This window comes from Elephantulus edwardii, unplaced genomic scaffold (assembly GCF_000299155.1).
Source record: "Elephantulus edwardii isolate Elephantulus edwardi_28Jun2011 unplaced genomic scaffold, EleEdw1.0 scaffold00006, whole genome shotgun sequence".
NCBI classification, from domain to species: Eukaryota; Metazoa; Chordata; class Mammalia; order Macroscelidea; family Macroscelididae; genus Elephantulus; species Elephantulus edwardii.
In genome coordinates this window covers 5,902,821-5,917,208 of record NW_006399756.1, presented here as the reverse complement: position 1 = coordinate 5,917,208, position 14,388 = coordinate 5,902,821, and the positions used below count along the sequence as shown (strand labels likewise).

Genomic DNA, 14,388 nt, shown 5'->3' with positions numbered 1-14,388 from the left:
CTCTCTGCCCTGTGCCCCCCTCTCTGCCCTGTGCCCTCCCTCTCTGCCCTGTGCCCTCCCTCTCTGTCCTGTGCCCTCCCTCTCTGCCCTGTGCCCCCCTCTGCCCTTGTGCCCCTCTCTCTGCCCTGTGCCCCCCTCTCTGCCCTGTGCCCTCCCTCTCTGCCCTTGTGCCCCTCTCTCTGCCCTGTGCTCAGGTTGTCGGTGGAGTCACCATGTTGGGCCATGTTGTTGATGGCCTTCCTCTCCCTCAGCGACGCTCTGGTTTCAAGCGCTGCCCTAGATAAGCTTGACTCAGGAGATCTAGTGGTGGTTGCTAGGTGCCATCAGGTCACTTCCACCTGAGGGACGTTTGTGCGTCACAGAGAAACCCCGAGAGCCCCTGCCCATCCCGTGTCAGCCCCACAAGCGATGACAGGTGTGAGCCGTTGACGCAGCCTCATCAGTCCATATCCTGGTGCCTCTGCCTCTTTTCCGGGGAATCTCTGCGTCACCAGCTTGACCTCTTCTGCTTGGCTTTGCTTCAGGACATCACACTCTAACATTTAATGGCATTTGTGTGCTTTGTATGTGCCCTCAAGGTGACTGTGTGCGAAGGAACGTGCCTTTTCAGTGGTGATTGACATTATACTGGTTTGTTTACACAGTTAGAATACATTGTTTTTCACACAGGAAAGTTCCTGGGTGACTTGAATCTCAGAAGTTGGGGTGCGGGGCACTGCTTGTTGGGGTAGTTCACAGGGAGGTGGCGCTGCTGCCCTGAAGGCCCTGCCTCTGGCGATTCAAGTCCTCTCCACGCTCTGTGGGAGAAAGAAGCTCAGTCTCCTCCAGTGAGATAGCTCGGAAGCCCGCCAGAGGAGCCAGCTGTGAGTTGGTTCAAGTCCGTAGCTATGAGGAAGAGGGACACCTCACCAGGCTGCCCCTTCTTTCGGGGAGGTTTGGAGGGAAGGGATGTGGGGCTGGCTAGTGCCCCACCTAACGTGTGGTTGGATCATATAATATCACTTTCGATCTCTCTCTAGGCCCGAGTTTCTCAGTCTCAGCACCGTAGATGTTTGGCACCCGTTTATTTTTGGTGTGAGGCTGGCTTGTGCCTTGTAAGGCGTGTACCTATCACCATCCCTGGTCTCGACCCACTACAGCCCAGTGATACCACCCGCCTACCTGACCCCACTGTAGAGTTAAGAATGTTTGCAACCATTGCCAAAGTTCTTGGGGGTGCAGTGGGGGCCCTTAAAACCCTGGCTCCTAGTGTTTGGGATCACTGGGTGGGACGGCCTCTGCTGAAAGGCCCTGGGCAGCCGTGGGCTTGCAGCTACATGGCTTATCCTAATGCTTTCGTCTGAAGCTCCGGGTCTGAAAAATGTGTGGAATGACCAAGAGGAAATAAAATGTGGCTAAAAACATCTTGAGGAGATTGGCAGGCTTCTGGCAGACAGAATGGTTATTTCAAAACAATGTGAACTTGGCATGAATGAATTGGTGTCAGCCCATGGCTGCTGTTCGACCCGTCTCCTCCCCAGTCCGTTCTCTGCCGGCCCCCTGGGCCCACCCTCAGGAGACCTGGAGAGGAGAAGGGGCCTGTGCTGGGGTGTTGGTTCCTTGGAGGTCTCTCTGTGAGAGAGGAAGAGGGGGTTAAAAGAACAAACCGATATGTCTAGGGAAAGTGTAGCTGGGATGCTTCCCGGAGACAAGGATGGTGATGCTTCAGCTCAAATTTTGGGCATGTTAATTAGGAAAGGCTGCTCCTTGGAAAGGGACATCATGCTTGGGGAGGTGGAGGGTCAGTGAAAGAGAGGAAGGTAAGATGGACTGACAGTGACCGCAGCAGTGGGCTCAAGTGTGTCAGAGATGTTGAGGATGGCACAGGACAGGACAGGGTTCAGGTCCACTTTTCACAGGGTTGCCATGTGTGGTACTTGACGGTACCTAGCAACAACAAAGAGGCGCTCTGACGGCTTCATCCATCACGATCGTGCTGCTCACTCAAAGGGCAGAGGTCACTGTGCCGAGGGAGGGGCCACTTCCTCCTGTTACACTCTCCATCCGGGGAAACCAGACAGAGGGTCATTTTGAGTCAGAACTGACCCAGCCACAGTGAGGGGAGACCTTATTTTCCGAAATCTGAAAGGACTGTTTTCAAATCTCAACATTACCTTCACCAAGCAACACCTTTATACCTTGAAAATGGCACAACGCTCTGCGGGCATGTCTCGTCCATTTGATGCAGACTGTTCTGACTCCTTGTGATTCCACGGGACAGACCAGAACGGCCCCCCATGGGTCATCTTCATGGCAGGAGGTGCCAGCTCTTCCCTCGCAGAATGACTGGTCACTTCCGAGAGCTGACCTTCAGTTTGCGGTCAAGCACTCATCCACCGCACCACCAGGCCCCCTCTCTAAACGTCCTTGCTGTTAACTGTCGAGTTGATCAGACTCCTAGAGATGCTGTGTCCAGCAGTGGACCATGGCCCTGCCCTGTGCCACCCTCACGACCATTGCCAGGCGTGAGAGCCCACTGCGTTAGCCCTGGTCTACATATGTCCCTGGAGGGTCTTTCTCTTTTGTGATGACCCTCTCTGTTAGCTGAGGGAGCCCTGGTAGCTTCGTGATAAGGAACTGCACTGTCAACACAAAAGGTGTGCGGTTTGAATCCACCAGCTGCTCCACAGAGGAAGACCAGGCGATCTCCTCCCGCGCGCCCAGGTGCCTCTGCAAACCTGCTGGACGGGCAGCTGTGGGTCGACTCTGACTCAACAGCACACAGCAGTTAACACAACGACTTGAACTGTAGTGTTGGGGGAAATACTGGCTGTGCCACGGACTTCCTGAAAAATAGGCAGCTCTGCGTTAGGAGAAAAGTGCAGCCTGAAGTTGTGTGGAAGCGTGGACGGTGAGACAGGCCTTTCCTGGAGCAGGGTGTGTTTGGGGAAAGTTACGTACCGTCCAGTCGGAACTGACTCACAGCTGACCCTCCAGCAGATTTTCAGAGGCAGTTAATGACGTGGGAGGGACTGCTCACCCTTCTCCCATGGAGCAGCTGGTGAATTCGAGCCCCGAGCCTTTGTGTTGGCAGTGCAGCTCCTTACAGCCAGGCCACCTGCACGCCCTGCTTTTGGTAAATAGGTGATAAGGCAGAGGCAGACGCTCAGTAAGGTGCACCAGCATGGGGTCTGCACACAGGCCTTCAGCACCGCAGAGCTGGTGAGGACGGCGCGGGATGGGGCAGGGTTTGTTCTGTCAGGTCCGACTTGATGAGAACTACCAGAACAGTTACTGCTTTTCCAGGCATGCCGTCTTTCTCCAGGGACTGGTACACACCTGTCCCCCTCTCCCCCCGCACCCTGATAACATGCCCGCAGTGCAAGAGATGAATTCTCCTCCTCAGTTTAAAGGGGCGTTCTGGGTGCTGCTGGTCGACAGACTAAATGTCCTTCTGATAGCACATGCAAACAAGGTCTTTTTTCAGCCAACATAAACAATCGCAAGAGGCAGCATTAAGCAGGAAACTGTGCCTTCGAGACAGACAAGTAGACAAGCGGCCTTGAACGTGAACACGCACTCGCGGGCAGGGAAGGCATGTGGCTGGGGCGACTGCTCCCGCCGCAGCGCGGATGACTGTGCTCTGTGTCCGCAGGAGAGCCCATCAGCAGCGAGCATTTCCACCGCGCTGTCAGCGTGAATGATGAGGATTTCCTCCTTCAGATCCTTCGAGGAGGGTGAGAGGACGTCACCAGGTCCCTTTTAATTGTGTTTCGTTAGCTGCCTGTGAAACGCATAGACGCACACGCTTCAGCTTTGCCTTCTCGTCCTGTCATTTCCCCAATGCCCGGCCTTTGGCCTCGGCTGTCTCAGGCACTCAGTGTGGGGTCAGCACAGTCGGGAATGGGGATAAGGCCCTCTCTGTGTGCTATTTGGGAATTGTTGAAGTAAAACTGTCTTCCCAGAGATCATTTCTACCTTGTGGTTCTATGTCACAGCACACAGGCAGGCTTTTCCTGATGAAATGAGTCACACCAGCCACTTCTGAACTCTGAAGACTGGGAAACCAGTAGAGAAAAAAACGGCAGGGACATCTCATCTGTGCTCCCAGTGAGCCAAGCAGACACAGGTGTCTAGGCTCCTCTTGGTTCACTGGTTCAGAATGCTTCAAGACAAGATGTTTGTGAATTGGGGCTTTCAGTGGGGCAAGAGCAAGGGCCCTGCGGCCAGTGCGTCCACGCTGGTAGTCAGTAGCCCTGCTTTCTTCTGAGGCGTTGATTTATGCAGAGGAGGATGGTATGAGATTCAAGAGGGGAAAAAAGCTTCCACAAAGGCCACACCTGCCCACTGGGGTGGAGAGAGTCTGCCGTGAGGACGAGTTGCCAGGCCCTCAGTGGCGCAAGGAGGCCGTGCTCTTCCTGGGGCGTCTTTAATGCACTGTACTGGTTTTGAGTCGAAGGAAGTGCCTATTTTTAAGTTAACTGGTAGCAGTTTGGGCCTCTATTCTTGTACCTTTGAATCTTTGACAATATTAGGCAGGGAAGACTAAGCCAGAAGCTAACAGTTCTGAAGAAAGGCATTTTTGGTAAAATGAAGCGTAGTGGCCTCCTGTGCCCACGGGAGTCGGGCGGGCCCCGGGCGGGCATGCTAGCCTCTCCTTGATGTTTCCCTAGGAACGTGAAGGTCGATGTGCCCAATAAGTTTGGCTTCACAGCGCTGATGGTTGCTTCTCAGAAAGGATACACCAGGTACAGCCTCTCATCTTCCAGCTCTGAGCAACAGGTTTCCACCAGCTCCTTCAGAGGCTCGTGCTGGACGGGGAAGAAAGAGGATTGTGAAGGGGCCAACGCCTTTATCCTCTTTCCAGAACTGAACCATACTGTGCCTTGCAAAGTCAGCCTTTATTTATTTTCATTTTTATCATAAAGCGGAGAATGTAAAGTTACGGGAAGAGATGTAGCCCCTGCCATCACAGTGAGTCCAGTTCATGGAGACTGTAAATCTTTAGAGGGCTGACACTCTGTCTTCCATGGTGTGGCTGTGGGTTCAAACAGCTGACCTTTTAGTTAGCAAGCCCTACATGCTACACCCCACACCACCAGGGCTCCTTTATGGAAGAGAGGCAGCCACTTGACTATATTCAGTGTATCTTGAAAGCTCTCTTGTGATGGATTTGTTTGGCCTGTAGGGAGCTGCCCTGTGAACTGAAAGGCAGTGTCTATTGATCTCCCACCACCGGGGCCCTGTGAGAGGAAGATGGGCAAGTTCCTCCCATGTGGTTTACAGCCCTTGAGAACCACTGCAGGGCCAGCTAGGAGTCATTTCCATCTTGGTCACAGTGGGTTGGTGGTGTAGTAGCATACGTGTTGGGCTGCCAGCACAGAAATCGATGGTTCTAATCTCTGATGGTAAGGAGTTGTGCTGCCAATCCAAAGGCATATGGTTCAAATCCACCAGCTTCTGCGGGAGAAAACTGGGCAGTCTCCTCCCATTGGGATTTACAACCTTGGAAACTCAATGGAGGTGGTCATGAGTTGAAATCCACCTGATGGCAGTGGGTATGATTAGTTTGAAAGAAAACTAGTAATTAAGGTTGCATAATGGAGTGCATTTGGGGCGGGGGGGCGGTTATTGTATACCAACGAAGAAGTTTATCTTTTGCTTTTCAAAGAGAGGAGCGAAATGGGGGGAGGGGGTAAAGAAAAAAGTGCAACAATGAATGAATGAAAATCCAAAATATCTGTAAAAGTTCATTAAATTAATAAAATAAATTTTAAAAAAGTAAAAGCAGAGACAGCTATTAGCTCTAGAAAATGAACTTGTTTCATTGATGGTTGAGATACCATTTTCATCAATGTATTTCATGATCTATTTCACACAGAGATAAACATACATGCTAACATCCTATTTTTCAATCATCTTTATATTTTAATTACTAAACTGATGTTCTCAATAGAGTTTTTTATTAAATGTGGCCATTTGATAATAGGAATAATCAATAAAGTGAGAGTGAATTATTCTGATAATTCAATTTGGTTGTGCTGAAGATGTCATTTGTTTTTTTGACAAAGAATTTGAGGCTGAAAAGCCCCTCTGTTGGTGCCCAGAGGCGATTTTCTGGTCTACAGTTACGTTGTCTTTAAGATGAGTGGGTCTGCGGAGAAGGTGCCGCACAGACCCTTGATTGCAGCGTGAATTCTCGGGCTTCCTCCTCCTCAGTATGACACACCTGGCTCCATTTACGTGTGTCTCCATCAGGCTTGTGAAAATCCTTGTGTCCAACGGCACCGATGTGAATCTGAAGAACGGAAGTGGCAAGGACAGGTGAGTGGGCGGATGTGCCCTAACCGGCCCTGAGGATCCCAGAAGTCTTTACCAGGCTTCTGCCCCGAGGGCTTTCCCTTTCCCTCCAGTATACCCCACGCCCCACCTTTGCACAGAACCACAGGTGAACGTGTAGACTCCGGAGACGCCGTGATTCCCTTTCCGACCACTGCGGTAAAGTGACTAGCTGGGTCAAGTGAGTCATAAGTGCTGTGGTTCCCCAGGGTGTAAGGAGAGCTCTTTATCCTTCAACGATCTGCATAGATGGGAGCTCTGCTGGCGTGGTCTGCAGGGAGTTGCCCTGCTGATTCCAAGGGTGGACTGACAGTTCAGACCCACCAGTAACCCAAGGAGGAAGACTGGTGGGCTCTCCCCAGGCTTCTTAGAGCCTCAGCCCCTCACTGGAGGGCCAGCTTTGAGTCGGTTCCGGCCCGACAGCAGTGAGTTTGAGATGTCGATATATTTGACACAGTGACTGTGGCGGCGGGATTAGGTGTGTCAGATGGTGAGGTTGACTCAGGATAGGGAAGGTTCAGAGCCATTGTCTGGCTTTGCGTCATAGTCAGCCTGATGGCACATAACCACCCCACGTATGTAGATGTAGTATCCCATGTGGAAGCTGCACTGCTAAGCCAAAGCTGATGTGCCTCTGACAGTTCGAATCCACATGGGAGAAAAATCTTCCGTGCAGTTTACGACCACAGAAACCCAATGGAGGGCCAGCTCTGAGTCCATGCCTTGATGACAGTGAGGGAGTGAGACAGTCTAGTTAACTGTGCCGGATTGTTCACTGTTGTTGGGTCAGAACCAGCTGATAAAAAGCTTGACTTTCCCACAGGTATTTCAGGGGCTGTAATGGTATGTGAGGAGACCACCCCTCTTTCTTCTCAGAGCCTCTGGTAGAGTCAAACTGCGTGACTTTGGGTTGGCAGTGCAATTCCTTACCCACTGGACCACCGTAGCCCTTAACTGTGCGACAGCATTGTGAAAATGTTTGAAATACTGCGAGGAAGACCAAGATGTAACAGATACGAAGTGAGCTTATGCTGTTGGGAAAATGGCAGCAGGGGGCTTGCTTGATTTAGGGTTCCCACAAGCCTCCAATTTATAAACATACACAAACTTTGTTGTGCATATCTGAAGGGCAAAGTCAAGTGCTTATGAAACGAGGGATCCGAGCACATCCCAAATGAAAGAAGATGACAACAAAGGCTAGTTTTATTGGCTTGTTCATTGGTCGTTTCATTCACAAGAGGTTTATAGGGCATCTATCATGGGTGTCTTTTATCTCTTAATAAGTGCTCAGCACAGGATTGCTACTCCCAGCCCCTGGCAAACACTGGCCCAAACACAAACCCATTGACATCGAGTTGATTCTGACTCAGAGGGAACCTACAGGACAGGCTAGAACTGCCCAACAGGGTTTCCCAAAGCTGTGATCTCTCTAGAAGCAGACTGCTACATCTTTCTCCAGAGAGCCATTTCTAAGTTTAAAATGCCGACCTTTTCGTTAGGAGCTGAACGCTTTACCACTGTGCCACCGGGGTGTTCTCTAGATTTACCTGATCCAGACATTTGATGGGAATAGATCACTCCCTGTGTCGTCCCTGTGATGACTTCCTCCACTGGACTGTGTTTAAGGTTTATCCGTGTCTATGTGTCGGAACTTAATGTCCTTTTATGAGTGAACCACAATATTCCACAGTATGCATGTATCACATTTTGTTTCTTGATTTACCAGTCAATGGGTAGAAAGAGATTTTACATGGAAAATATTTATGATGTTTTCATGCAAATTTAGGATTTCTTGGTTTAAGCAAGGTAGAGTAAAATGGCGCTATGGTAGTATAATGGTTAAGCTCTTGACTGCTATCCCAAAGGCTGATTGTCCAAATCCACTAATGGCTGTACCAGACAAAAAGACCCTGGTGTTCTGCCCCCGTAAGATTACATCCTTTGAAATCCTACGAGGTAGTTCTCAGTCATGCAGGGTTCCCATGAGGCAGAATGAGCTTGTCAGCTCAGCACCACCAGACCTGTCTGATACCTGCCTGCTGGGCTGATGACCCTGCAGCCCTGTGTTTACAGCCCAGTGCTGCTTCTTCCATGTGCCGCAGTCTCATGCTTGCGTGCTACGGGGGACACCTAGACATTGTGAAGTATCTCCGAAGACACGGTGCTTCCTGGGACACCAGAGACCTGGGAGGCTGCACGGCCCTGCACTGGGCAGCAGACGGAGGCCACTGCAACGTGATCAAGTGGATGATCAAGGAGGGCTGTGAGGTAGGGGTCTTTTCCTTCAGCCGGAGGCTGAGAGGTTGGTGGATCGAGTCCACCAAAAGGCAGCTCCGAAGCAAGGCCTGACATTCTGCTTTCCAAAACAACGGCCACTAAGCCCCTCCTGGGTGTAACTGTCACTGACCCTTGAGTTTGCTGTGTGTCGGAAGTGAGTTGCTGCTGCTTTTAATATTTGCCCCCTTTTTTTCCAATTAAAGTGAAAAATTGACAAATCCTGTTTTTTCATCCAGTCATTAGTTTTATAATATTTGAGCTGCTGGCTTCTCTGTAGGTGCTGTTGGTTAATTGAGCTTAGAAATGGTTTGGCTTATCAATATGGAGGTTCCTGAGGTTTTCAAAAACACCACCTTAGCACTGATAGGAAGAGGAGACCTTAAATCATCATACAGGTTCAACTCCTGTGGGAAAAATAAAAAAAAAATGGTCCCTGAACTCAGGGCAGGTCCTGATGCCACATCAGACTCATGTCTGCTCTCTCACACTTATCTGTCTCTTCATCTCATCAGTCAGTAGAACTTGACTGAGCATCCCTGTCTCAAGTTCCCAGCATCTTGGGAACCCCGAGAACCTACAGTGCTACTTCTCATTGCTTTACACATTTCCTCATTATCTTTCTCCTTGGTTAGCTTTAAAGATTGTGGTCACTCTACCAGTCTTGGGGCTCACTGCCTGAATATCAGGAACGGGGCCTTTCAGCCCAAGGAGTCTTCACCTGGGGTCAGGCGTGCTTGCTGCTCCATTTCACTTACATATAGTGGCACAGATGCCATTGGCTCGCTGCTGGTCTCCATACCCAGAAGTCCCAGGGATGTTACTGAGTTGGCCTGGGGTGGGGGCTTGGCGGAGGCAGAGCCATGGTCTCTGATGGCATTGAGTGGATCACATGATGGGACACACATCTGCAGCGCCCCAAGCCCTGCCAGCAGCTCCTCCGTGTTATCCCATTCTGATGCTTTGTTAATACTACAGATGGTGATTTACTAATCCTTAAGTGACAGAATGTGTGTACCCACATCCTTCCTCTAGTAGCATTCTTCACGGGTTGGTGAGGCCCTTCTTGGACTAGGAGGGAATATTAACCTTCTCTTAGTCCAAAATGTGCCCCTTAAACCACTAAGCTGAGCACTTTTGACGTAGAGTAGGTAATTGGAGAGTGGCCGTTTGACTCCTAGACACATTGTTTTGGGAAGGCGTAGGGTTCCCTACCAAGCCCTGGTGGTGTGATGTTTGCCATGTGGTTGCTAACCAAAGGTTCAGCAGTGTGAATCCACCAGCTGCTCCACAGGAGAAAAATGGACAGTCATTTCCTGTGAAGATTTACAGTCTCAGATACTTGATGGAAGGTCCCCAAGAGTTGGACTCTTCTGGACAGCAAGCAGTAGGCTTGATAGTTGTGCTAACTTTTCAGATTTTGAGGTGGTATCACAGAGAGTACCAGAGGAATGTCTATCTGTGTTTCGTTGATTTATGCAAAGGAATTTGACTGTGTGGATCACAACAAACTGTGGATAACCTTGAGGAAAATGGGAATCCCAGAGCACTTGATTGTGCTCATGTAAAACCTATACTTGGACCAGGAGGGAGCCGTCAGAACAAAGCAAGGAAATACTGCATGGTTCAAGATCAGGAAAGGTGTATGCCAGGGATGCCTCCTATCTCTCTGCATTTTCAGTCGATAGGTGGAACAGATCATCCAAGAGGCTGGGCTTTGAGAATGAATGTTGCATGAGGATTGGAGGAAGTCTCATCAACATCCTGGGTGATGCAGATGACACTACTTTGCTTGCCAAAACTGAGGAGGACCTGAGGCATTTACTGCAGAAGCTCAAGGACTGCAGCCTTCAATATTGATTGAAGCTCAAAATCAAGAAAACAAAGATTCTCACTACTGGGCTGGTAAGCAGCATGATAGACATCGAAGAGATCAAGAGTGTTAACAGCTTCAACTTGCATGTTTCCACAATCAACATTCTTGGTACCAGCAGCCAGGCGATCAAAAGACAAATTACATAGGGAAAGTCTGCCATAAGAGCCCACTCTAGAGTACTGAAGAGCAACAATATCAGTCTAAAGACTAAAGCGCACCTGATCCTGGCCATGGTCTTTACAATTATTTGTTATACATCAGAGAGCTGGAAAATGACCAAGGACGACAGAAGAGGAATCGATGCCTTTGAATTGGGGTGCTGGGAAGAGCATTGAACACACATGCCATGGACTGCTAAGAGAATAGGTCTGCCCTGGAGAGGGGGAAACCAGGCTGCTTCTTGGAGGCAAGGATTTTCAATCTCTCATATGCTTTGGGCATGTTCCTAGGAGGGACCAGTCCTTGAAGAAAGATGTCAAACTTGGGAGGGTGGAGGGACAGTGCACGAGAGGAAGACCCTCGATGAGATGGACTGATTCAGTGACTGGGGTAATGGGGGTGGGTGTGTCAGAAACAATGAAATTGGCTCAAGATAGAGCAGGGTTCAGAGCTGTACACAGTGTCACTGTGAGTTGCAGGCAACTCGATGGCTCGTAACAACCACCACCACCACCACCAACAACCACAACCACCAACAACAAACAACCACCACCAACCACAACCACCACCCACCACCACCAGCCACTACAACCAACAACCACCACCAACAACCACAACCTCCACCACCAACCACCACAACCAACAACCACCACCCACCACCACCACCAGCCACTACAACCAACAACCACCACCAACCACAACCACCACCACCAACCACCACTACAACCAACAACCACCAACAACCACAACCACCAACAACCACCACAAACCACAACCACCACCCACCACCAACAACCACTACAACAACCAACAACCACAACCACCACCCACAACAACCAACAACCACAACCACCACCCACAACAACCAACAACCACCACCCACCACCAGCCACTACAACCAACAACCACCACCAACCAACCACCACCAACCAACAACCACCAACCACAACCACCACCCACCACCACCCACCACAACAACCAACCACCAACAACAACAACCAACAACGTCCTGAAGCTTGCTGCTTTCTATTTGCTCCTCCCTGTGTGTCTCCTGCTGAGAACAGGTGAGAGTTGATAGGTATAAGGAAGCAGGTATTTTTCCTTATTCCAGAGAAGGTTCAAAGTGGCTCACAATGAAACAAACTAAGCAAAAGAAGCTATTTGAGCAAAAGTGAGGAGAACGAGACAGATTCACAGGGAGCCCGGACATATGTGCAGGTACCAGCGGGAAGCTTGTGCGGGCCCCTGCTAACGTGACCTAACACGGGCTTCTCAGTTATCCACGTGACTCAGGTGAGTCCAGCCCTGCCAGGTGTTACTCCACCTGGAGAGACCACCACCACATGAGCAGGGGAGCTGGGCCGATTCTTCCATGCATTCCAAGGGGAGACAAGGTGGGCTAAAGGCTGCTGTCGATGTGACTCCACAGGTAGATGTCACGGACACCGGCTCCAGGTGGACCCCCCTCATGCGTGTGTCTGCGGTGTCTGGAAACCAGAAGGTGGCCTCCCTTTTGATCGAGGCCGGAGCAGACGTGAACGTGAAGGATAAGGATGGGAAGACCCCTCTGATGGTACACCTGGCGGGGGAGGTACCCTGGTATGGAGGAGGGAGTCTGTCTGGGGTGGGGTAGGGGGATAGGAGGGTGGGGAAGCAAGGGCAGGGAGTTTTCCCTTGTTAGATGATCCTTTTGAGTTTAGTGGCCCTGGGGTTATGATCCTTGTTAGGCAGGCCATGACAACATCACTGTTGGGTTTTTGTTGTGTTTTAATGACTTTTTGCTTGAGGACTCCTAGTCTCTGTGGGATGAATGTTGGGTCTGTGTAGACAACTTGCCATGCTCTGTGCTATGTGATGTGTAGAAAAGCAGGTCCCATCCCCATGGACTGTCGTCACCAGCGGGCAGCTTGCTGGACACGTGCCTGCTCCCGCAGTGCATGGCCCGGCCAGCGAGGCTGCAGGTGTGCCCACCTGGACTCACAGCGCCCGTTTGTTGTCAGGTGGCCGTGCTGAATAATCACGAAGAGTTAGTGCAGTTACTTCTTGACAAAGGGGCAGATGCCAGTGTGAAAAATGAGGTAACTCCAGTCACATGAGGGGTTCCCGGGGAAAAAAAAATGTGTGTGTGTGTGTGTACAGGTGTTTATGAGCACGTGTACGTGTGTGAATGTGCAGTCAGCATGTGTCAGTTTGAGAATGTGCAGACATACCTACGTGTGTGTACAGGTGTTTGAGAGCACGTGTACGTGTGTGAATGTGCAGACACATCTCGAGTTATGTGTGCACGTGTGCATACACGTGTGGATATGCACGTGCAAATGTATATAAACAAATACTGTCCTTTCTCTTGCAGTTTGGCAAAGGTGTCCTAGAAATGGCCCGAGTGTTTGACAGACAGGTTGGAACACTTGCTTTCCAAGGCTAATTCTCTTGAGCTTTTAAAATGGAACAAATCACTAGAACCCTGGGTTATACTCACCCCTGTGTTTTGTTCTTCTAGAATGTACTGTCTTTATTGGAAGAAAGGAAAAAACAAACACAGAAGAACTCCTCTACCTGATATGGCCAGCGCCTCCCTGGGAACTGGCCGGACAGAGGCTGCACTGCCCTTGGAGGCTGTATTATACCTCTGAGCATTTATTTATTTGGAGAGTCCTTGACTGGTGTAGCATACAGCTCTTCTCACTTTGAATACACCTTTTTACCTAAGTGCATGTGTGGTGTGGTCACTGGGCATCTGTAGAGCTGGGGTGTCCTCTTGCCCCTGTGCCCATGGAGTTGGGCAGGAAGTCAAATTGTCTCTGTTCTGGAGCCCCACATAAAGACACACAGAGTCTCCCACTACCCACCTCTGTCCTCCGAGCCACACCAGCCCCTTTGGAAACTCTTCTCTTTGTATGTTTTCAGCTTTGTCTTCCCGCCTGGTGTCCCGCCAGGCTGATGTCCCCTCCTGCAGTGACCCCTCTCAGAAGCATGCAGCCCTGTGAAGGTTTCTTCTCTGTTGGCAGCCTCCCAGCAAAGCACACATCGGCAGACTCACCTGTCAGGGAGTCTGCTGAAGTCCCCTTGCCTGAGGACAGCTCACCTGAGATTGTGTTTGAACACATGCCTGGCAGTGGCTGAAGACCAGTGTGTGACAGATGTCCCCAGCACAGTAAGGCGTCTGACTCCTGGCCAAGCCACTGTAGACAGAAGGTAAGGAAGTCTGTCTGTCTGGTCATGAGTGTGCACGCACAGCACAAACATGGGCAGGTGGGCACAGGAGACCACCACCTACACAGGCCCACAGGGTCAGGACCACACAGGAGAAAGCAAAGCTGGCTGAACACTCAGGGAGGATCTGGAGAAAAGGCACCCAGCAATTCCCCCCCAAAGACTTTAGTAATAATGACGATAAAAAGACTTATTTAGATTTAACACTGTGCTAGCATTGGCTGTAAGTATTTCACAAGTTTTCTTTTTAAAATATTCTATCATATATGTTGTTTCGTGCCTGTATGTTAGTTTTACACAATGTTTCATTTAGGTTTTATTAACACTGACAGTCCCCACTTTATAAAATATCTTTAGAAATTGCACTGTGAGCTCATAGAGCTCTGCTCTAACTTTGAGCATTTCAGATGCTTCTTGGACATGAGGCTGGCGAGACTGTGCGTCATGTACTTGGAGGCATGTTGTCGGGCGGGGGGCCAGTGCAAGGAGCAGGACATGATGTGTGGGAAAGCAGAGGGTCCGTGAGAGGAAGACCCTCAACAAGGCCG

At 50.3% G+C, this 14,388-nt stretch overlaps 1 protein-coding gene across 1 annotated transcript in view; it reads left to right on the top strand.

Annotated features, from left to right (window-relative positions):
• FANK1 (fibronectin type III and ankyrin repeat domains 1) overlaps positions 1–13,187 on the top strand; it is a 28,214-nt gene extending 15,027 nt beyond the window's left edge. Inside the window, exons 3-10 of the mRNA XM_006880132.1 lie at positions 3,635–3,716; positions 4,653–4,727; positions 6,238–6,303; positions 8,421–8,586; positions 12,057–12,200; positions 12,628–12,705; positions 12,981–13,025; positions 13,128–13,187. Of these exons, the coding sequence (XP_006880194.1) occupies positions 3,635–3,716; positions 4,653–4,727; positions 6,238–6,303; positions 8,421–8,586; positions 12,057–12,200; positions 12,628–12,705; positions 12,981–13,025; positions 13,128–13,187 (716 nt within the window). The remainder of the gene's footprint in view (positions 1–3,634; positions 3,717–4,652; positions 4,728–6,237; positions 6,304–8,420; positions 8,587–12,056; positions 12,201–12,627; positions 12,706–12,980; positions 13,026–13,127) is intronic.
• Positions 13,188–14,388: the final 1,201 nt, after the last annotated feature.